The 25,128-nt window shown below is 44.8% G+C and overlaps 1 protein-coding gene and 1 long non-coding RNA gene across 15 annotated transcripts in view; both read right to left on the minus strand.

Annotated features, from left to right (window-relative positions):
- Positions 1–25,128, minus strand: part of LOC120894577 (AF4/FMR2 family member lilli) — a 214,132-nt gene that overhangs the window by 160,050 nt on the left and 28,954 nt on the right. For all 14 annotated transcript variants that reach the window (XM_040297245.1, XM_040297244.1, XM_040297251.1 and 11 more), the window contains exon 3: positions 16,291–17,855. In XM_040297245.1, the coding sequence (XP_040153179.1) occupies positions 16,291–16,938 (648 nt within the window). In that variant the 5' untranslated portion in view covers positions 16,939–17,855. The remainder of the gene's footprint in view (positions 1–16,290; positions 17,856–25,128) is intronic.
- Positions 1,477–3,735, minus strand: LOC120894582. The gene is made up of 2 exons (XR_005738210.1): positions 3,554–3,735; positions 1,477–2,054 (listed from the first exon to the last, which is right to left on the minus strand). It is a non-coding gene; the product is annotated as an uncharacterized LOC120894582 (long non-coding RNA).

Raw genomic sequence — 25,128 nt, forward strand, 5'->3', positions numbered from 1 at the left:
TGGGTTTAAAATTCAAGCAAATAATCTGGACGAGTTAAGACAACTTGCTTAAATTTTCAAATGAATTTCTTTGAGTAATAGTAGAATATTCTTCTTCAATGACACCAGAGGCCTACAAATCTAATGATGAGTTTTTTTAGGGTTATGTTATCTCATGATACGATCATTTCTTCGTGCTATAAGTGGCCGACTTACATCATAGTCTCTAGTTTCTAAATCTTTAACATCTTGAGCCAAAAAAATGTCTTTTTCTTTAAAAAAAATCCTTGTTGAGATTCCCGTAATATGCCAAAATAACAAGAATGTACACACTTTGAGCTAATGTATCGTTGATGAGCACAATAAGGCCGGGCTACATTGATCGTACTCGCAAGTGTAATTTCGATTTTCACTAGCGCATCTGGCGGCGGTTGGTGGAAGCTTTTTTTTGTCGGCGGAAGAATGGTCCTGCCGGATCTCAAATTTAAGTAGTTTTTTAACCGTTTTTCGATGCGAAAACGGCTGGAATACTTGCACAACATATTTATGTATCAATTACAAAGCTTTCTCAGTCCAGTTAAAGTGAAAAACATGGAAAATTAACGTATTTTCTGGAGCGGCTCCAAATTGTTTGGCAAAATGCTTCGGTCAGCCGCCGCCAGATGCGCTAGTGAAAATCGAAATTACACTTGCGAGTACGATCAATGTAGCCCGGCCTTATTGTGCTCATCAACGATACATTAGCTCAAAGTGTGTACATTCTTGTTATTTTGGCATATTACGGGAATCTCAACAAGGATTTTTTTTAAAGAAAAAGACATTTTTTTGGCTCAAGATGTTAAAGATTTAGAAACTAGAGACTATGATGTAAGTCGGCCACTTATAGCACGAAGAAATGATCGTATCATGAGATAACATAACCCTAAAAAAACTCATCATTAGATTTGTAGGCCTCTGGTGTCATTGAAGAAGAATATTCTACTATTACTCAAAGAAATTCATTTGAAAATTTAAGCAAGTTGTCTTAACTCGTCCAGATTATTTGCTTGAATTTTAAACCCATATTTAGGTACTATCATACTAAATTGAGGTCAAAAAGACAACTTTACTTTCAGAGAAGTATCATGGGAATTAAAACTAAACATGATAACATTATCATGTCCCTTGTGAGAGCCCAGATTGGAGGAACCCAAAACTTAGCTCCCATTTAGGATAGAACAAACCACTGGACAAGCTAAACGCTTCGCCGTGTTTACCATTTCAAAACTTACCGGAAAGTACATTCCCTGGGGATGTAGAAAGTATGGTCCGGAGCCCCACAGTTTGACGGCTGTTTCGGTGTTCCCTTAGTGCATAAAACCCGCTGACTTCCCGCGATCGATGACTGTTCCGCTACCAGAAACGCTTGCTTGCGGGGTAGCGTTGATTTCGGTGGACGATCTTGTTGCAAAAGGGGATGATGTTTCGTTTTTATTTTATTTTTTGCTCGTTTGTTTAGTATTTTGTTGTATGTTCCCTTCTTCAATCGCTCTCTCTCTCTCTCTCTTTCTCTCTCTCACTCACACACTCGCCAACTACCCGCGCAACCTAGGAAGCACACAGACTCACACAATTTCCCTTAAATTTGAAATCTTCACGCGATTGCCAAAACTTGTTTAAATACCCTCTTCTTGCAAGGAAGCACACTATTTACCACGACAACAGCATGGGTATTATCGGTTGCACTGGAAGCGCACGAGGGAGGGGGGTAAGGGAAGATAAATTTTGCTGCTGTGACTATTATATTTTGCTTTTTCCTCAAACTTTTGGCGGCACAACTTTCACGTGCACAAAATCGTGCAGCAAAAACAGGTGCGCAAAAAATAAACACTCACTCACACAAACACACTTTAAATAATATAATATGGCACACCGGAGAAGGACTTTCTGCTTCGCCTTCCGTTTTATTCTTCGCTTTCTTTCACTCTCTCTCTCTCTCGCTCTATCGCTCTTTTATACCTTCACACTTAGGGCGAGAGCACCACTGATGATTATGCAAAATTTGTGCTTCACTGTAAAATTTTCAAATTGCAGATCTGCTAAGGAGGAAAATATAAATGTAAAATTATCGTTTTAGGAATTCTTCATCACTTCTTCAGCAACCAGCATGGTTGCTATTTCACGGCCAACTCGACGCACGCATTTCGTTTCCAGAACATCGAACAGATGAGGAGGGAGATTTTCGCTAAGCACGCTAGATCCCTGGCCCTATTTATCTCCTCCTGCACCAGCGGTACAAACGTTTACAAACACTTTCGCAGCAAGCAGCCTCGGGACACGAACCATCCTCACAAATACTACCAAAATGTATGTTCTACCGCATAAACCGATACATGGTGGTATAGGGAGGGGGTAGTCGTATTATTATTTTGGGTGAGAATAAAAAATCCATTCATCGCTTGCTCTCGTTTGGTCTGTAATCTTTTTACGGGAAAATTTGCGATTTTTCAATGCACCATATGTTACGTGGTATTGCTTAGATGTTTACTCTAAAAAAATGGAAATTCAAATCCCGTTCAAACGAATCCTAGACATTCGCGGTTCTGTGTACTGTAAAAATCCAAAATGGTAAACACAACCACTGATGTACGCGTCCGCGTCACGGGCTTCTACACAGATAGACAGAAGAAGAAGAAAAAAAAACCCTCTCTAATCTGTACTCCCATTCGCCACACAACACACACTCGCAATAACAACAGATCAATAACTGTGATTTGATTTGGCTGCTTCACCCGTAATAAACACTCGCCGTGACACGGCCTGCCGAACCAACACGCGGGGTTTTTGCTGATTGCAAAACTCAAATTGCAGACGCACCAAATGCCAAATACCAGTCGGATACGCTGACTCTCCCGGCGGGTACGTTATCCTGGGGATATCCTTCCAAGAATGGCACCACTCGAATGTCTCGAAATCACACACACCACCAGCGCAGCAACATCCCGAGCGACAGGCATCGCGCTCTCACGGTCACCAATACCAACCAATCAGGACGGCGACGGCGACCACGACGGTACAGCAGGGCTGCACGCTTGCACGAACACTCACGCACACACTAGCAGCATCTCAGCAGCAGCAGCAGCAGCAGCGCCTGGCAAGGATTAAACGTCAAAGGGAAGCTGCCGCGAGTGCGGTGGGAAAAACGGTGTGATCCCGGGGAAGGAAAAAAAATGCAAATATACTGCTGCTGCTGCTCCTGCTGCTACTGCTGCGGCTTCTGCCGTTTATCTGCCGCGAGAAAACGGCAACGTAATTTCCCATGCCGCTACACACATATGCACGCACACGCCGAGTGCGGAAAACCATTTGCCATTCTTTCCCTTTTTTTGTACGCTTTATTTAGCGCCACACAGCATCCCACACATTGCACAACAAATCACAAGAGCACGCGCGCTGTGCCTTATCAACCGAAAGATGGGTCCGAGCACACCATCACGCACGCACACACACAAGCAACGAAAATAATATTTCATCCTGCACGAACCGAATCAGTGTGTTGTGTTATCTAATTGCAATAAGTACCAAAGATTCGCACCAAGCAAAAATCTTCACCCGTCGATGTTGAGATCTGCCCCCGGACAGAGGTTCACCTTTACGCGACCGCGGTTTGAGTTTGTGTGCGGGAAAATGTGCGCGGACTGAAAATTTTTGGTCCCGGAAACACGGCACTATGGGCGCGCGCGATCCACACGCTGGCACAAAGTGTGCGTTTGCGATTCGGTTCGCGTTTGTTTGATGGTTGGTTTTGGGTGGATTGATTGGGACCTTTGCATTGGGGAAACGTTTGTGCAGTGTGGCAGAACCGTTGGTTGGTGTTTGAGTAAGTGCGTTGAAAAAGGAACTTTTGAAAGTAAAATATTTTGACCAAGGGTAGCGTCTGTATTCAGCCACCGTGCACGCACAGTGGAGTGCTGCCGGACAGCATAGCTGATGTGTGTCGCTTATTTTGATTTGAATTCGTAAAAAATACACACAAATTGATTCTAATTTTTTCCCCATAATTACATTTATTGATGTTTTTGAAGTAAACAACCAATAAGTGGACAAAATACTACTTAACGAGCGTATGTATACCAGAAAAATCCTTAAAATCCCATTGTGCATCTCATCTCATCCCCGAAATAATCTGACAGCATGCAGACTCGCGTTTAGCATCTTTTTTCTCTTCATCCAGCTCACATGCAGAGAGCGTCTCGCGTAACGGGAGAGCGATTCTCTCGTTAAAACAGTTTTGGGCGCTCCAGGGGAAAACATTTTCCCTCTTGCTTCAATGTTTGTCGAAATCGTTTCCACTCCGGTCAGATTTCCACTGTGGTTCATTTGAGCCAACGGTTAAAATACAGCTCCCAAAATTGGTAAGAGGATTGGTTTTGTTGGAAATTACTTCATTCCCGGTATTATGCATCATTCCCGGGGATTTTTTTTGTTAAATATCTGCCATAAAACCACTAGTTGGACGTACGGTGTAATCACATTTTGAAAGGCTTTTTGTCGACTAAAACAAGAATGAAAATATGCTTCCAATGACAATCATAAATTATTACCGGGATAGTATCCGGACGAAGCTATACTAACGACAGTTTTATTATGATTGAGGCAAAACTTAACCATAAACTCACACACAAAGCTGCTCTGGCTCTATTTTTCGCTGAATTCAGCAGCCAAAGGATACAAAAAAATCAGGATAGCAATCCTGGCCAACTACTCGAATAACGATTTTACCAGCTGCTCGAGTTGACCCGAAAGCTTTGTTCAGCGAATTGCATACTTTCAGGAGCATAGAAGTTGTTCAGCGGATTGCATACTTGGAAATGGTCGCTGTGCATGAAACATTTCAACGCAGCATGAAATATTTCAATTTTGAATAGGAAATGTTTCGAGCCGTTGATTAACGATGCGGGTTTCTGGGCTAGAGATGGTGAAATAATATATATGTACAGGACATCTATATGAGTTTATCAATATTTTAACTAAAAGATTCACATATCGCTTAAAATGAATGGTACTCAACATTAAATTTTAACCCCATTAATTAAGACCAATTAAGACCAATGAATGTATTGTAAAATAATTTGTCTAAAAAGAATAAAACCATCGAAAAAAGGGTACTTGGCTTGTGGGCGTACTTTTGAACAAGCAAAATTTTTAAACCTCCTCAGCAAACCAACAAAACCTGTTAGCTAGCTACGTTCCAGCAAAGAATTTCCCACCAATAACCCAATACGATAAAATTGACCCTATGCAAACAGTCCGCAGACCACGTTTCCCCGTATGCCCGCAATCCATCAGACCTGTTCAAATATTAACCCAATAATTCAAACGAGCCAGCCAAACCGAACATCCCGACCTATCCAAAGATCATTGATTTGGTTATTAATTATGTACGAAAGAATGAACACCAGCTACTTAAGCAATAGAAGCAAGGGGTGAAGGGGAAGAAGAAAAAAAAAATAGACAACACAAACGAAAACAGTTCAACGGGATAGTGAGCATAAATCGATTCATTAGCAAACATTAATTTGCTGCGCCTAACGACCACCAATCTCGTCCCCACCCCGGGGAGCGCTTGTGTTGAATGTCCTGGAGCAAATCCGTTTTTTCGTTCGGTGGATGGGCCGGTTGGTATTTCGTGTGCTAATTAAAGTAATCATACACGTACCTCCACTGCTGCGAGCTCCCTTTGCAAACATTACTTCATCCTTCCACCGAGAGCGTAATGGTGTTGTAAATTGGTAAACGCTTTGTTTATTAGGGCCTGGTCCCTTTTCGGTAGGTTGGCTCGGTTTTCTGTGAGCTTTTTTTTTTAATTTGTTTCTTTTCCCTCCGCAAAATGGTCAGTTTGCTAAGCCCACACCGGTTGGAGACGGTGTGCTATTTGCTGTAAACTTTTGAAAATGAAATGAAAGAGGGGATATGTAGATCCTTCCCAGGCTTTGCCCAGCCACCCAGGGGTGTGTGGGCTATGTTTTGCAAATTTAACTATGTGGCTACGGGGTAGAGAAACGGCACAAAACTGTCATCCCTTTCAGTCGTTCTAGGATACTAGGGACATATACCGACAAACACTTTTTGCATTAGTGTGCACCAGTTGTACCCGCATTAGAATGAGGTTAGTAGTACGGTAGAGACAAGAACCAACATCTCGACCGTAGTTGGACCTATCGCTCCATAAAGTCTGGTGCTGTTGAACTCATCTTCAACAGCACACACTTTACTAAACCACAACCAACGAGATGGGTTTCAAACGACATCAAAGCGGCTCGGACAGACGTGAAGTGAAAACGTGTAACACCTACCGCTGTAGCAACCTTGGGTGACGACCAAATGCTCGGACAACCAAATTGAAATAGATGTCCACTGGATAAAAGGATAAATGGTACTGCTAAAGGAGGTAGTAAGGGACAAGTATTATCTAGCAATTTTCAGCAAAAAAAACCGCCTGTCCCAGTGTGAAAAGTCTGATGTCGCATCTGTCACGTCAGTACTTGGTGTACTTAGCTCTCTCTGTGTCTGTGTAAGTTTACGGCCATCCATCGATCCCCATCGCTATAAAGTCACCTCGTTAAAGCATCTCTCGGTTTGGTGATGCTGTGTTTTATATTCACCGACAACACCCATAACTCTGCTGGGGTGCTGGAGGCAGGGTTTTTCGAGCGCCATCAGAGGATCCATCAGCAAATGGTGGCCCTCGATTTAGCAGATCCCAGGAAAACACGATCGATCGATCGTAAATGTAAATCGTCGCACCGCTCACACGGGGGAGGGGGGGAAGGAATACTCGGACACATGTTTCACTTTTCAGTCGTTTTGCATCTTACCCTTCAGCAGCGTGTAGCGTGACTTTCCAATGTAGTCTCCCCCTTTATTGTTTTCACGTGTTGTGTCTACCGAAGGAAGGCTGTCATCGAACCTGGGTACAAATCAATATCCTCTGACAATCGTTTTTTTTTTTCGTTGCTGTCCGTTTAAATGTGTGGTTGTGTGCGTTTGTGTTGTGGTCTGCAGGGAAATTGAACACCATTCCGTTGGGATCGTAAAAAGGGAAGACAAATCGTAGGTTAACCCCTGGGTTGCGTACCACTTTACTAACCCCTACTCAACACTGGATGGATTACTGTACTGTGGCCGATCCTGTTTGTGGAAGCTTGCATTCGTTTTGTTTTTATCAGGCCCCTTTCTCTTTCTCTCTCTCCCTTTCTGTTTTTGTTACAACGAGACAGCACGACAGCTAAATGTCCTCCCGATGATACCACAAAAAGAAACACATTGTTGGACGGCAGCCGAAATTCCTTCCACTTTCCATCATCCATAATTCATGAGCGTTTGGAAACGAGGGAGGGAGGTGGGACAAGCCCAAGGAACTTCGACGGGACCAGGTGAAATTGCCAATCGGAAATGTGAAAAGCCAGGGCACCACTTCGCCGTCAGAGAGCGAGCGAAGAAGTTGCTTTTGCCTTTATTTTTGGGGTGCTTTGTGGCGGGCACTTTGATCGACGGGTGAGTTGTGGTATATTTTGTAATGGTTTTTTTTGTCGCTTTGTTGGTTCGCCTTGTTGAGGTGTTGATGCTTCTAAAGGAAAAAGCTACTCCGGTAGGCGATGGCAAGTCATTGACAGAAGGTGGAATTGAAATTTGCCCCTCGATTAGGTCCGGAAGTAGGCAGCAATGTGGGTTTGCTTTTCTGGTGGACACAATTTTGAGCAAAAGTCGTACTAATACATTGTAAAATAAAAACAAAAACATGAAGTGACCTATATGTAATTAAAAAGCGATAAAATACTAAGCATTTGCTTAATCAAAAGGCGCCATCTAGTGGCCAGTAGCTTAAAATGATCATAAAGGCCGGGCTGCATTGGAGCCGCTTCAGAAAATACGTTATTTTTCCATGTTTTTTACTTTAACTGGACTGGAAAAGCTTTGTAATTGATAGATAAATATGCTGTGCAAGTAGTTTCAGTAGTTTTCGCATCAAAAAACGGTGAAAAAACTAATTTAATTTGAGATCCGGCACGACCAAAAAAAGCTTCCACCAGCCGCCGCCAGATGCGATAGTGAAAATCAAAATTACAATACGGAGTACGATCAGTGTAGCCCGGCCTTTAAAACGAGGAAAATAACGATTATTTGATGTCAGAGATGTCATTTTCAGTGTTAAAATGGCGCACTGTGGAATTTTGTGGAACTGTGGAACACTACAACATTAAAGGCCGGGGTACATTGTTCGTACTCGCTAGATTTCGATTTTCACTATCATTTCTGGCGGCATCTGGTGGAGGGATCTCAAAATAAAGTATGATTTTCATCATTTTCCGATGCGTAAATGGCTAAAATACTTCCACAACATATTTCTGTATCAATTACAAGGTTTTCCAGTCCAGTTTAAGTAAAAAATATGGAAAAATATCATATTTTCTGAAGCAGTTTCAAACTATTTTCAAAATGCTTCGATAAGCCGCCGCCAGATGCACTAGTGGAAGTCAAAATTACACTAGTGAGTAAGGACAATGTCCCTCGGCCTTCAACTGATGCCAATTTTATTAAAAAGCGCAAACTGCTAAGCACTTGCTTAATCAAGTGGCGCTATCTAGTGGCGAATAGCTTAACATGATTATACAAAACAAGGAAAATAACGATTCTTTGATAGCAGTGATGTCATTTTCAGTGGTAAAAAGGCCAAGGAAACGAAATTACAGCTCAGAATTACAAGAGAATGTAGCATTCCATTTAGACTCAATGCCATTAAAACCAACTCGATAAGGTTCAAATCCCACAGTGCCTGCCCGTCTGGCCCTTTTGACGCCGTCCAAGTAGATTCTCCTTCAACCGAGGGCGTTCGCGTAAGTGAATTCTTATTAACTTTCTTTCACTACCATCTGCGGATGGGCGGCATTGTGGTTAGAGTGGTTACAGCTTCCAAATAAGCAAAATGAGAAAAAAATACCTTCATTTCCGATGCCCCACGTACCGGATAACGCCCCCGAGAAATTCCGATCGGTAGCATTTTGGTTCGATAATCGAAACGTTATCGTGACAAGCTTCCCTGCATTTCTTGTTTTCCCCTGGCCCCTCAACAACTCGACTACAGCAACTGGCCCAATCCGGCATCCCCATTCGGTGGAAATTATAATTGAAATTGACTGTCAGCAGCTGCAGCTTCACAGTCGCCACTGAGCCTGTATCAAACTTTGATGGATTAGAGCACCCTCGGCCGGCTTTTGCTTGTTATTATTTTTGTTTATTTTCGTACGAAAAACTGTTTCATTGTACCGGACGGACGCTGGCAGTAAATATGTTGTGAGAAAATGTACAACTTCCCGCAACGCGGGTGCGGAATGCAACCGATGATTTATTGGTTTTATTGATCCGCTGGGAAATTGGAGCGCAAGGGAGAAGAGGAATACGGAGTGGAACGGAGAACAGACTCATTTTCGTTCGCGAGAGATTTATCTTAATTTTTCACACGATCCGTGCAACCGTACACAAGACAAATTGGTCGATTGTGAACAATCGCCGAGGTTCGCTTCGTTCGATTAATTTTTAACACCGTGCCACACCATCGTATCACGCTTATCGGTAGTAGTAGCAACATGTTGAACATGCTGTTGCTGTCATGGTGTGGCAAAAAAAGCGAAATAAAAACAACAAATGGTAGCTTTAAAGCATGGTCTGGGGCACTCAAATAGTAATAATCAAACAGAGGGAGGGAACGACCATGGGTGTTGGGTACAAAACCTTTTACCACCCCCCAGAAATCGACAGCGGTCCAGCGAACGATACCAAAATAATAGCTTAATAACAGTCCACCTTGCAAACCATCCATTTCCTGGCCCAGGATTTGGTGAACGCGCTTGGTGATGGTGTTAAGAAGGGGGGGGGGGGAAATGAAGCGAAAGAGAACAAGAAAAATCTCCAACGAAAAGCTTATCGTTCGATAGCACGACAGGTATAGCGCAACCCCTGAGAGGTATGCAATCACTGGCACAAAAGGGGAATAGCGAAACACCGAATCAAAGAGGAAGGCGAGAGAGAGAGAGAGAGAGAGAGAGAGAGAGAGAGAGAGAGAGAGAGGGAGAGAGAGAGAGAGAGAGAGAGAGAGAGAGAGAGAGCAGGCATTAAAAATGGGCAAAGCTACGAGGCGGGTTTGGTGGCAAAAATCATAACCGTCAGATGATTATCATTTCCCGTTCTTCCCGTCGACAGTAGACGTCAAATTTCATTAATAAAAACCGGTCCCGTTGCGCCCGGCAGCTAGGCAATGGTGCGGACGTAGTACATCCGGCGCACTGAAACTGGGCCCCTGTGTATGCGTGTGTTTGTATCCTTGTGATTTTATGATTTGAATGCCATTTTCAGCAAATCCTCGCCAAGAACGCAAGAAGAGGAACGGTCGGAGAAACGGTGACGATACGGAGAGGTGTAATAAAAATCCAATTAATTTCCATTTGCTTACGCTAGCCCTGTGCACTGTTGTAATCAACGGTTCCGTTTTTTTATTTCGCCGTGAGCATGAACATTCAGCACACCCATATTCTTGCCCCAAAACTGGTCAGTTCGGATTGCAAAGGATGCCTGTTGGATGCAGGATTTAATATTTAACATTTATTACTTCCTTTCTGGCACTCTTGCACGCTTCCTCCTGCCTGTTTGTGTGGAGCTTTATTTGATTAAAGCTATTTTTAAAAGCTGTGCTTTTTTAAAGTCCATCAGCACGAGTGTGTGTTAATATTCTGCTGCCAAAAACAAACACACAAAATAGTGTCAATCGATTGGAAGCTTTTTTTGTGTTTGCTCTTCCCCCTTCAACCTCCATCTCATACCGTGGAGCATGCTTTTCCACCTTAACTAGGTGATAGGAAATCGTTAAACGAAATTATCACCCATCAAACGATAAACGTTTGATCGTTGCGCGCCGCTTTCGATGGAGGGGCAAACGGTCTCATTTGGCCGGCCTATCACACCTTAATGGTGGTTTTGCCAGATGGCAGCACTAAAGATAAAGTGTGTTTGTGTCGTGTGGGGTTGATACTGTCCAATAAAGTGGTCCCACCGAACGGGCCACGAGTCCTTGATCTACGCCAAACCGGCCATAAGAAAACAGGACACAACATTTGCCAATGCCGGCATTGGTCCCAAAAAAGCGGGAGAAAATTGTGTTTTGTGCGTTTCAGTTTCATTGATTGCAGACACTGAATGAAGCAGCCCATTTTCCTCCCGCCATGCTTGTGTGCTGTTTGCGCCCCGGCAAGGAAAGAAAGAAAAAACAACAACGTTTCACTTTATCATAAAACAGATTTGTGCTGGTGCAGCACAAAATTTATTTACCAGCGCGAGACGGCGGTCGTGCTTTAGCTCCACGCGCTCGATTGTGATTGTGTTTGATGTTTTTTGTTTTACTTTTTTTTGTTGCGAGTATTTGCACTGAGACAAATCTGCCCCAAAGTGCCGGCTTGGAATAGTTTTCCATTCGCGGGTACCGTGTCTCTTTGATGTAGAGCGTGTACTGTGTGCGCATGTTGATGTTGTTGATGCTGATGGCATTTTGCTGTTATTGTGTAGCAGCAGCAGCATCGCTTCGAAGGCCCCGGGAGACGGATGACATGCTTATTGTATAGGGAAGTTATTTTTATTTATTGTAAAAAAGAAGGTCCATCGATATGGAGTGTCCTTGAGGGAAGAATGAATAAGAGTGCTGTTTTAAAAATAAGATAATTGTATAAATTTAGAGCATTTTGGGCTGTTTACGTTCAATTCAACCAGTGGTGCAAAATGTCATGAGCTTCACGTGACGATCACCACCGAAAATATTGTACATATTCGTGGCAGCCTGATGTTCATTGCTGATACTCAATGAAAGTGAGTCATGATATGCAAGAACGCGACGTGCGAGTGTTTGAGTCCAAAGGAGTTTCTCTGACTGATAAGCTTAGCTTAATGCCGTCACAAGCATAATCATGACTTTTTCTGGCTGTGAACCGTTGCACTCAAACACTCGTGACTGAAACGAAGCTCACATACACAACAGTGATGATCAAGGGTGAGACTCAAACAGTGAGGTGAACCAATCGCATGCTTGACGATATTTGTTGTAGTACCCAACTCTTGATCACTCACTTGGTCATGACATTTTCGCCCTGTGATAGTCACGACATTCTTGGGACATACTTGGCGAGTGGTTCCAAGCAACAAAATGAGAATAATTTCTCCCTTTTTCTGCTTTGATGGTCTGTGGGGATAGAATGATAACACATTTGAGCGAGAAAGCATGCTCATATTGTTGCTTGGGACCACTCACGCGCACTGCATACCTCCCATGACCATTGTGATGATCACCGACAGAAAATGTCACGAACAATTGACTGGCAAACAGCTGCTTGCAAAAAATGTCACCAAGCATGAGATGGTCGCAACAACTGTTTGAGTCTTACCTCTGATCATCACAGTAAAGCTCGTTACGCTGACGTGATTTGGCTTCAGCCGGAATCTGTCATGACTATGCCAGTGTCATTTTGCAAAACTCATCGCAATAAAAAAGTCATTATAATGTGACTGACCAAGCGTTACCAAGCATGTATTGGTCACAACAATTGTTTGAGCATCACCAACCTCTGATTATCACATAAGAGTACATGACGCTGACATGGGGTTCTGTTTCAGTCAGATTATTTTAGGACATTTACAGTGACATTTTGCAGCACTGGTTTCAACCACTCAATCACTACAAGAAATAAGTAAACAATAAACTTCCACCAAACCTTCTACAGATGAAACCGTTACCATCACAGCGAGATCGATCATGCAAACGGTACGATAAACCCGCAATAGCCACTGAGAAAACGTGGGAAAATCTTCCTCTCGAAAAAAAAGGGAAGAGAAAAATACGAGCAACCAAAACAACCAAACAGTAGCCGCTTATCAGCCTCACTTACGGCCCACTAGGCGGCCACCATGGCAAAGCGATTGTTTTTCTATTTCCACGCGTGCCTATTTTTTTCTTTCACTGCCACTGCCAGTGTTAGCGTGTTTTTCGGGGGACGGCGAGCGAGAAGTGGCTTAATGAACATAAATTTGATTAGAGTGCCATCGGCAGCCGGTCCCGAGCGATGTGACAAGTTAATAAGGGCATCGTTGGCGAGATGCTGCTTCCGAGGTTGGGCGAACCGGCGGAGCTGTTGTTTCCCCCGAAAATCGATATCGCTAGCAATGATGAGCGATTGGTTGAAGCACGCAATAATAACAACGGAAAGCGACAAAAGCGATATCACTGATCGATTGATAAGGGGAGAAGAAAGGAGTGGGTTGGTGGGAATAAAAACGTCCATCAAACGTTAATCGCTAATGGGATGAGAGAGAAGGAGAAATAGGAAAAGAGGAAGAGAGCGAGAGTGTATGTTTGGTAGGACGCATTGGTTTGATGCTGTCCTCTGATTTAATGTGTCGCAGGAAAGATTAATGGCGCCTTTCGGAGGTCTTTTTCTCCCCTCATGCAAAAGGAGTTGAATAGAAAAGATGCAATAAACTTGGTTTTTGTATTTCAAAATCCTCCTCCAAAACCCGATTATGTTTCTCGTTCGCAAAGTTTTGCGGTCCGAAACTTTTTGGCGAAGGTTTTTCTTTATTTTTCAAAAATTCATTACACAAACACCAGTGCGACCCGTTTGCGTCTCAAAACGAGGAAAATACCCACCTCAAAAACAACCCGCCACACAGGGAAAGAATAAGCGGTTTTGCCTTTTGCACGGATGACTGCGGTCACCGTTTTATGCGTCAATGGCCGGTCTCGCCGTTTTATTCCTTTCAGCTCCTTTTTTTTCTCAACAAAAAGTGCGTATTTTTTAATTATATTTAACTTCTCGACCGTACCGCACAGGGTGGGAGCGAGTTTCAACTTTCACCTTTCAGTGCGAGGTTGTTGTGCTGTGACACTTTTGCCTGGTTTGGATTGAAATTCCACCACGCAGCGGTAAAGGACACAGGGCACAGTTTATTTACTTTTCGGCCACCTCACTACCGGTCACAACAAAATATGAACTGTGTAGCGAAAGGTGAAAAGTTTTGGAATTATTTCGGCATGCAATGCGTAACGAAACAAAAGTAAATAAATAAAATGCCCGATGTGGCTTTGGGAAAGTAATTTCAACACAGGGTGAGTTGCATGGGGGGATGGGGATTATTTGTTTCCACCTCGAAAGGAAATGAAGAAAACGCCTCTGCACAAGAGAGCGGAGAAAGGAAACGGTTCCCATTGTGCAACATGGAGCTAACCGCATCTTTTCAATTTCCTTCAATAAACGCTTTTTATCGAACGAGAACCAGCCGCTCTGCTTTGTGTCAGCCGTCGCATTTTGAGCTGCTTCATTGATGTTATTAATTTCCCTGTTTCTTCTTGGGAGGGAGCTGGATGCTACGTCAGCATCATTGCTGCAAGGCCAGGCCCAAGTTTTTACCATTACGCAAGTACTGTCATGTGCTGAATGCCAGAAGGTGACTTTTTTGGACAAAAAAAAACCTCCAAGCAAGAGCAAATACACCGAGACACACAGCTGGTGCGTCTTCTCGAAGGTCTGGGAAGGTTCATTCGACACACACACATAGCATGAAAGCATGCCGAAGCAATCGGCAATGAAAGCCGGTGGGAGGAAAACTTTTTCCCCCAAAAACCCAACTCCGAATGTTAATTTATTCTCCATACCGGCGAACTTCGCGCTTGGGTCCTGTGCCCGGAAACACCCTCTCTTTGCAAGGTATAATGCGGGTAGTCTATCTTGCAGGCGCATTAATGGGTACAGCGCGTTCCCGCAGTTGGTTGGTGATGGAAGACGGATGTATTGTTTCTTTTATTATCATCTCCCTGCAGCATTGTTTTATATTGCTTCATCTCCCTCCTTCCGGTGAAGGTCGTGAGCTTTCTTTTACACCGTACACACTGTTCCGTTTTCCTCAAATTCGACTTATTGATGCACGGAAGAGCTGACTGTTTGTGTTTGTGTTTGTACCAAAGCCGCAGACTTCTACTACCGAATTTGTACGTCAACATTCGTGTCTGCCAGCATTGCCCGTGTGTGTATGTGTTAGTGTTTGCAACGCATTGTGTTTTATGCAGTGAGTCAGAAGGAGCAGCGACAGCAGTGGAGCATCGAATCGGTTCGGAATGCCTCAGAGTATTTCAATTTCCTGTCGGCAAATTTTGGGAGCCAGCACGGCCGCAGGAGGGAAATTAAAATTCATGAAATTATTTTCATTCCCACTGCATTACGTCTTCCGCTTTGTTCGATGGTGTGTACTTTCACTTTCACAACAGGGGCGAAAATTGTGCCGCTTTTATCGATGCCGATGTTTTGTAGTTGTATTTTTGCTGTGTGCCTTCATCTTGTCTTCTGTCGACAGGGACTAATGTGGATTGCAAAAAATAAATAAAGAGCATTCGTTTAATATTCTTTGCATGTTGCCCGAGAAGACAACGTCACGCATCGCGGTACGAGAGTTCGCTACGAACGCTTTAGAACCTTTTTATCCGCTCCGTACAATTTATGAAAACGGTTTTACGACACAAACATGCGTTCCCATTTACAGTCACAGTGGATTCTTTTCTGGAAGCTCCGCTTGGAGTACGATTCACAGCATAATAAAAGAAAAAAAGCACGAACGCAATTGAAATAAAAGAAAAATACAATAGCAGCATCCCCAAAAACGCAACGCTGTCGCCATATTATGTCAGTCTCAATTCATTTCCTTTGGTGCGATTTCAGGACGACCGAGCGATTGTGACGACAAACGTAAATAAGTTATGGACAGTCGACAACGAACGCAGTCGCACACAGACGCCGGCGTCAGAAAGAAAGTCGCTGCTCATTCCCTTTTCTTTGAACGGGAGATGAGAGTGAAATTTTCCACACCCAGTACTACCACTTTGGCGTGAAATCTGATTAAGCTTTCACTTTCTTTTCTTTCCTTCCCGCTCGACCGTCAGTCAGTTGAAAAGTAATCGATTGGCAGTCGAACAGGGGGGAACAAATTAGAAACAAATCTTATTACAATGAGTGGGCACCAAAAACACACACACACACACACACACACAGACAAAGTGGAGTTCGCTCGTGTCGCTCAATGCGATTAAGCGGACGAAGAAAGGAGCGACCTTTCAATGGCAAGTAAAATCCCTCTCCAAACAAAGTGACACATTGGCAGTGGTGTAACGAACGTTGCCTACCTTTCAGGCGCATACGCGATAAGTACAAGCGAATACAAAGAGAAAAGGTTGGTTGTTTTACTCACATTTGTGGATGATGCTTGTTGTGATTGCTGCTGTTGCTGCTGCTGCTGTTGCTGCTGCCGGTACTGCATCAGTGCGGCGACGGCTTTATTGGCGGCCGCTGTCACGGCAGCAACGGTCGATGTCATGTCGTGGTGCGGCTCGCGGTCAACACCGTTCGCTTCACAGCCCGTTTCGGCTGGCTCTTCGTCGGACTGCACCAGCAGTGGCTCGCTGGCCAATGCGTTCGTTGCTTGTGGCGGGCGTAGGCAGCGTTTTTTTACCGCCCCGTTAAGAAACACGGGTGAAATGGCCGCTCGAACGCGGCGCGTCTCTCGCGGCCTGTCTAGTGCACTGTCTTGGTGGGTCCGTTTGCCGCTCTGATCATCATCATCATCGTCACCATCATCACCGGCCGGGTCGTTGGTGGATATGCGATCGTCGTTGTCCGAGTCCGGTGCGCTGGAGCTTGCCGGCTGATCCAGAAACAGTGGGAACCGACTGTCGGCTGCGTTCGCCTCGGCCACCGTTGGCACAGTCGAGGGAAAGAGGCTCGTTTGGAGGTTGCTCACATCTGTCGCCGGTTCGGCCGGTGGCGATGGTGATCGTGGCTTCGTCGTCGTCGTCGTCGTCGTCGTGTCTGTGCCTGTCTGCTCGACGAGGTTCACCATTGAAAGCCGTAAACAAAGAAGGGATGAGTGGGTGGGTGGCGATAGGGAGGCAGGAATGGTGGAGTTATGAAATGCAGCACCGTTTCGAATGTCCCCGGGGAGGAGTGTTAGTGTGCACGTTTTTACCACACAACAATAACAACAAGCAGCAGCAAATGTGTTTCGCAGGGATTTGCAATCAGTTTTACTTGATCAACAAGCTTCTTTTTTTAGGTGGATGAATGCACAACACTAACACAGAAACTTACACACACCCACACACCCAAACACGCACTGAAACTCAAACGGGATGGCGTTTTTGGTTCACTTGCACCTGCACAACGCAACAACCGATGGATCATGGCTTGTACGGTGTACCTGGGCCGACGAACGTACTTATTTCCATCCGCTCAACCGAGCCGGCGCTTGTGCTAGAGTAGCTTTCTCGGCAACAGTTTTCATCGCATCCCTTTAAAGGATGACCTGCCCGTAGGCATCCGTACTAACTTGTATGTGTGTGTGTGTGTGTATGTACGTTTTTCCTGCTTCCTTCTCCAAAGGATTACATGCAGGATTCTCTCACGCCAGCTGGAGCAATATTCACGGTTCACGGGGAAAGCGGTTCGCACTGCTGTTCGTACTACACTCGGGCTTTGTTTACGCTCGATGCACACTGGCCTTTTTCCGGGCGTGTACCAGCCGGTACCATAATCACAACGCTTCCATACTCAACGCTCGACCACGCGCGACGAAAACCAGGCGAGTACGTGGGAACGTGGAGGAGAAAGCAAAAATAAATAGAAGCGAAAGCTTCGGGCTGGCCGTGGTCCGTTGCTCGGGCTTCGGTTATACACCGTACAGCATCCGTGTACAGCTTACACCCCACACTGGACGACCCACATGGTGCGCCCCCGTCCGGGCTGGCTGGCTGGCTGGCGCTGCAATGAAAACAAGCATAATGCATGGATATATATAAAATGCGCACTCATATATATTGTGTTTAGCATAATGAGGGTGGAAGGTGTGGCAGTTTTTGTTGTTGTTGTTGTTGTATTGTACTTCTTCGTTAGCTGTTAGCACAGTAAAAGGTGTTGCGGTTTCCCGACCGAGTGCTGCAAGATGGTTCCCATTGGTGCTTTATAATAAAGAAAATATGGCTACTGCAGGGATTAGCCAATGAAGGAGAGTGAAATTGGCGTTTGCAGTTGAGGGATTTTCAACATTATTGGAACAGAAAACTCTGAACAGATAGTAGAATTTCTTCGCTTTGTTGCCTTGAGGAGATATTTTTCGAACAAAAGCTCTTTTCCCCGGAATGCTTGTGATTGTATCCCTGCAATAAACAATCACTCGTGCAGGCAACCGTGCTGTGCACACCCAACAAGACAATGATCCTTCTCATGTGTGGGATTATGGGCGATGTATGACCGGATGTTATCCGTACAGTTTGGGCTCCCATCTCCCCCATCTGCTCAGTCACATGCCACACAAGGGCCGGTTTACAATTACCGCTTTCCTGTTCCTCTTTTCCGCGAACGAACGAATCCTGCGAGCAGGATAATGGAGCGTTGGCGAGGATTCGCTGGGACTTTTGCAACACCACTGGGACGCACTCTTTCACTGCAAACAATCGCATCGAGCGCACCGCCGTGTTGAACGAATAAGTTCCCGCTAATTTCAACCATAATTCATCACCTGTTTGTTTCGTGTCGGAATTGCGAGTAGGAAGGCGGTGGGCGGAAGCACACCGAGGGACATCGTAATGAGGTGTTTGAAAAGTGCTGATCGGCCAAAAAGGTAGGATTGGTTTCGTGGACGTATAATGCGCTAGGTTGTGGCTTTTATGTGGGAGGAGGGCGTTTGTATGAATGATGATACTTGTTTGCCAGTGGCTGGCAGATAGTGGTGTGGGTTTTAATGGAACAGTAATGATTTTCGTCAAGTGTGACCTTATGGGAATGGTTCATTTTGATTTTGAGTTCACAGTTTTGTTCTTCTAAAATGGTAAAATGTTTTATTTAAACAAGATTTTTAACAATTAGTTGCGAATGATATATATATATATATATATATATGCATATAAACACAGTTTGTTTGAGAGATGAAAAGTAAACAAGCTGATGTGATATATTGTGTTGAAAATCATGTTGAGAAACTTAACTCTTTACGTCCAAAGGCCAGAGGCTAGAGAACAACTCCAAAGTAAATAGCGATTGATAAAGTGGAATGAAAACTAAAGCAAAATAATTCGATTTGTTAAAGCTCTCTCTAAACTAACAAACCGCAACTGTGGAATAGAAAAATGTAAAAGTTCATAATTGAAGGAAATCCTCTAGAGTGACTCACAGGAACCCTGCACGTGTTTAACGCTGTTAGTCCGTCTACTGTAGCAGGATATCCGCTGGGGGGGGGGGGGGGCGGGGAACTTTCCATACATTCATCGACTAAAACCAAACGCAAACTACCCACGCAGGAAGTAGGTCAATTGCAATGGTTTGCAAATAAAACATTTTTCCGAACAATTTCGCCCCAGAGCTGCTGCTGCTTCATGAGCGCGTTCTCGACCAGCGTGTGTTTGAATCCTGGACCACCACTTCGAGCCGTAAAACATTCATGTAAATTCAGCCAATACACATCCGGCTTGTGTGTGTGTGTGTGGTTGTGTTGCCCGTATTGCTTTATTAAGCAGGATATGATTCGTTGGTGGGAAGGAGAGTAAAAAAGTTACCCCATACTGTTGCACGATTCGGTACGGCAGCGTTCGGCACTTACCTCAAGCTCACACATGGAAAGCACATGGGAGCTGGGGGAGCTGGGAGAATGGAAAATAATATGGAAACTTTTCCTACTCCCACAAAGCGTAAGCTCAGATTCAATCCGGCAACCGTGCTGTACGCGGGAGACCGAGCTTAGGCGCGGTCGAGATAGTCGCTCGAAACAGTGGGCAACTTGAACCGGCAACCAACCCCGCGCCTTCAAGTGGGCAGATATATTGTGCCCCCGAGGATGTCCCACACACTGTGGGAGGACCGTGTTGGAGGGACGAAACTCAGGGACGAAAGTGGAGTTTTGGGGTTGGCTGAAAAAACTGATTGACATATTGATGACGACCGGGTGACCTGTCGTCCCCCGGAGAGGTGTTTCGCAAACGCGGTGGAAGCCTGTACGGCACGGTGAAAGTTTAGCAATAAATTGCATACACTCCAGGCGCTTAGCGGTGGGACGGTTTGTGTGGTTTTAAGCCTCGCGTTGTTCCTGGTTTTATTTTTTTCGTTGCAAATGAATGCTTGTGGGCGATGAAAACACAAACATATTCATTCCCACTAGCTTTAGCAGCAACTATCGATTTGTGCAGCTTTGGTGTGTGTATCTCGACGGAATGAAATTTGCCATGTGATGAGTTAGTAATTTCCGCTTGGAAGGTATGTGAAATCATGTGCAAGTTTTTCATTAGAAATGGTTGGCAAGAGGCAACATTTCAATGGATAAAGCACCAATAAGTGTTTCAACAGCAATTTAAACAAAAGAAAAGATGAACGAGTGAAAACAGAAGCGTTTGAGTGTTTGCTTGATGCTAAACCACACACCCAGCCTGTCGATTTCATCTCTCAACGTCAACGCATTCCCTTCCAACAACACATGTAGTTTGTTTCCCACAGAATTATGAATTGAAAACGCTGGCTTTACTTTGGGTCGGTCAAAGCATTGGTCTCATCATGTCATAAATATTCAATGCAGACATACCTCGTAAGCTCCCCCGGGGGAGGGAGGGAACGAGAGAAACCAAGCCAATATGTTACTCCACTGCGTCGAGATATACGGATCTTATGGATAGCGCGTTCGCTTCATTCGTTGCGCTCGTTTCCAACAGATATTGAAAATCGAAATGATACCGAAGAAAATCCGACCCCACAATGGGATTGCAGACAAGAACGTCTCGGAAACGGAACGTTCGGCAGCCCATAAAGCGTTCGGGTCAGGGCTTTTCCCACGGTACACGGGCAGAAGCTCCGAGGAATGGCTTTCCCGAGCTGCCCGAGAGAAATCGACTTGGTTATTGGAATGATCGTAGATTAAATAAAATAAACGAATATCAATATTTGAATCGTAAGTAGCTTCGTCTGTGTTTGTTCGTTCGCTTATTTTTTGCTCTTTCTTGCCACCAGGATTTCAGGTCCCTGGATGCTCGACTGCTGTCCTGATGAGGATGCTTCAGTGGTCCATTCGAAGTGGACGATTGTATGACCCGATGGTAAAAGCATTTATTCAAATGGAGTCTGGATGGTGTTCTTAGGTGGACGAATGATTTCAATTTTCGCTTCGCTAACGATGCAAAACGATGTAAAGTTTAAAAAAGATCCCTCAGTTCCATAAAAGGATTAGTTTCAATCCAACGGCAGGCAAATTATCACCTTTTCCTTTGCAAGAATATCCATTTAGATGACAGCTGATATCATAGCACCTCAATGTGTGCAGATCTAATGTAACATACGGCACGCAGGATAACATCACTGTCGTCACGATTGCCATCAACTGTCACTAGCAGCACCGGTAGAATGGGAAAGCTTCGCGAGGAATTCAATTTACTGTCACGAAAACCTCCCCTCGCGCAAGAATGTCTCTCCCGTCGTGCTCGTTCCTCGGTAGGAAAAACTTCCCCAAAAGACAAGAACTCGGATACGATCTCCCACAGACACACACGCAGTTCGTATGTGAGTATATCAGCGGCACGTTGAGCGCACCAAACACCAACCACCACTACCACCAAGCACAAGGTAAGACCTTTGCATAGGAAGACGCCATCCATTTTGATTATGGTAGTGTATGAGTTTTCCCGGAAGGATTTTCCACACTTAATCCGGATGGCCACGTTCCGCTCGGGGAGGGCGGAATGCGAGCGCCCAGTGCTCCACTGTCACTGGCGTACCGCTTACTATGCATTCCGTATAACAGTATCACAATTTCCAGCACACGCACACACAATGGTGGTGGTTCTTTTATGCTTTTATGCTGGCGACATTCTTTCCCCGTGGCTGGAGCACCAAGCGGAGGAGCATTACAAGTTATGATGATCCTGTAATGCAATGGGAAATAACTCGATGGAATGGTGTAGGTTAGCGGTGGTATGCTTTACGCTTTGCGGGACTCAATTTTAGCGAGCGTTTTGCGTTAGTTTTGTTACCAAAATGGGAATGCATCAACGTCCAAATGTGAGTGATTTGTTCTTTTGATGTAGTTTAGGCACAACAGAATGGGTTTCAATGAAATGTGTTCAATGATGTTTCTTAGAAATAACGTTTTATGGCCTGTTTAATATTATTTCCCAAAACGGGTTTCAAGCTTTTCTTTGGGGACAAACGTAAAGGTTAGCTGTTTACTTTTCCGCTTAGTCTCAACCAGCGGAGCGTAACAAATACCGCGAACACTCCTTTAGAGCCCATCGTTATTCCTTCCTGGCTGTCACTACCCCTACCTTCCCTTCCGGGCGTAGGTCAAATTATTTACCAACAGATTTTCGTAATTATAAATTCAATTATTCGCTGACTTTTACCGACTTTGGTCACCGCAGCTGTCCAACTCGTTACACTCCCAACAGTGTGTGTGTATCCGCTGGAGAATTCCAGCATCACCGCACGGGTCCAGCGGCACCTCGGCAGGAAGGATTTAATGTCGGACAAATTTAGAGAGTGCCAGAGAAAATTTAATTACAAGCCCACTTTCCATCCGTTCCTTCCCGGTATGACGCACCATGCCCGTTTTGGAGCGGTAGAAACCATTTAAACGGCGTTGACCTTTCTGAGCCCTTTTGCCGACTCCCACAACGTTTCCAACCTTCCGCCACCAGGATGTAGACATACATCGTCTGCTCCACTGACGCGGGAAGCCGGTTATGTGGTTAGCCGGCACAAACGGACACCATCCCGCCTTTGCCAACGCGAGGCTGGGATGGGGGAAAGCATTTGCAATGAATCTACATTTTCTCTCCCGCATGAGGTAGTTGAATTCCATTACCACACTTTCGTGACCCTCCGTCTTTCTGTCTCTCTCTCTCTCTATTTCTCTGTTCGACGAATCCAAGCAACTCACCAGCGGCGGAACAGGTGGGAAATTTTACACCCACCAAACACCTGTCGGCCAAGATTGCAGTGACCGATGGAGGGCGCAATGGTGAGGAGCCATTCTACCACGGTAATGCGATAAACGTTGGGATTGAGTTAAAGTGAATTTGATAATCGGTCACCACCTTAAGGTGTGACCACCACGGTGACAGTGGAGAATAAAAAAACCCTATCAAGCAATACTAATGGATCTCGTTTTGTGTCGCATACGATGAGCTGGATTTTACTATGCAATTATGCTAAAATGTGTAGTTTCTATTGCCCCTACACCTTCATCGATTGCAGCAATGCGGCAGTTCGCTGCATTGCCGAGAAGCGTCACATTAATCATCGCTAAAGCGAATGCTCATCCGCTTATTATCACGAGAGCTAATCCCTAAAGCTGTAGCTATCAAACGCGGCAGACGCTTTCCACCTGTCCCACGGCAAACGGGTGCTGACTTGCCGCCGTCTAGCTAATATAATCCTCGCTAATCATCAATGACGGGAGACGAGCGTACACGACCGTCAACGGTGGTGGTACGAATTTCCGTCATAATCCGGGTGCAGCAGCGGAGTGTTGCTTTGAATGAAGCACGATGTTGCGGTTTTGTGCACTATCATCAGGCAAAAGCAGCGGAAGAGCGCTGCGGTGTACCGCAACAGGTTCATCTGCCACCGGGCAGAGCTGCCAATATCTTGTTGCACACGGACCACGCACCATTACAGCCCTGTTCGACTTTAACCGCCGAGAAACAACACAGTTTGCCGCGAATCTCGAAGCGCCAAACTGCTGCCAAAATGCACGGTGAATGTAGCAACCTACTGGCCCAAGCTGGCAAGCTGCCAAATGTAATGCTGCTTTGCGCGTAGCCTACCATTCAGGCGCTTGAAGAAATCGCTGGCAATGTGTGCGTTGAGTTCTTTTGTTGCCTTTTTGCCACAGACACACACATACACACTCATTCATTGCTCATTCAGTAGTACACTCTGTATTCGTTTGGGATGCGAACCGTTTTGCAAAAGAAAGGCACCACTGCCTCTTGGCGAGAAAGAGCGAGAGACGCCGACCTTCGGAGTTGGTTGCAGCGCGCAAAATCTAGGCTAGCGCGTTGAGCCACGTTCGAAACAATACCGGATTTATGGCTTCCAATTACATTTATTATTACGAGTGTTTCCATGCGCCGCGTATACACGAGAAGCCAGGGCGGGGTCCGCGTTTCGATCGTACCGCGAGGATGGCAGACTTTGTTTGCGTACGAATGTTTGCCTATCCGAGGCCGTGACTGGTGAATGTGCCAAAATAGTGTGTGAGAAACGAATGAACGCACTGTGTTGGGGTGTTTTGTGAGCACTCTGAGGGAAAGAAAGAATAAAAATGGTGGTGTGGAAGGCAGCATGTTTTGGAAAAGGTTTTGTGTGCTTTTAATGGACCAAAAGCTTGCACAGGAGGTTAATTATTTGTTTTTTGTTTCAAATAAAAATAATGTATATTAATACAAAAGTGAAATGGTAAATTATTTTTTAATTATTATATTATATTTTTTAATTATTAATGGGAAATTAAATTATTTTTTCAATTTAGAAATATTGTTCTAAAAATTAAACAACATTAACTTAATAGCTAAATATGTGACGTATAAGATGTTCCCACTGTTTGCCTGTTGACGGTGCTAGGCGTATAGCCTACCTTGCAGGCGCTTTCGGAAAAAAACGGGCGCCGTTTTGTTCACCGTTACGCAACCTCAAGCGAGAATCGTTACTGGCGCGTGTTGCGTTACCGTTGCAATGCATTGAATCGAATAAAATACGCACAGCCGAAGGGGTTGTACGAACCCCGAGGGTGCGAAAATCGAAGAACAACAAAACCCTCCAGCCCCGCGCAACTTTCGGGCTGGAAATGGAGTCAAGATAAACAACTCCCGAAACGTGATAGCGCAAGCATTCGTGACCTGGGAACGAACGCACACTTACAACGATAGACACCGAAAATGGAAACTCCGGCTCGTATTACACCCGTGTGTGTCGGGTGGATTGAGCCCATTGAGCCCTGCGTTTGATTGGCTTGTTTCGATTTTTCGGCCCAGTCCGCTGCAATTTATTCTGCGTCGTC

Source organism: Anopheles arabiensis, chromosome 2, assembly GCF_016920715.1.
Source record: "Anopheles arabiensis isolate DONGOLA chromosome 2, AaraD3, whole genome shotgun sequence".
NCBI classification, from domain to species: domain Eukaryota; kingdom Metazoa; phylum Arthropoda; class Insecta; order Diptera; family Culicidae; genus Anopheles; species Anopheles arabiensis.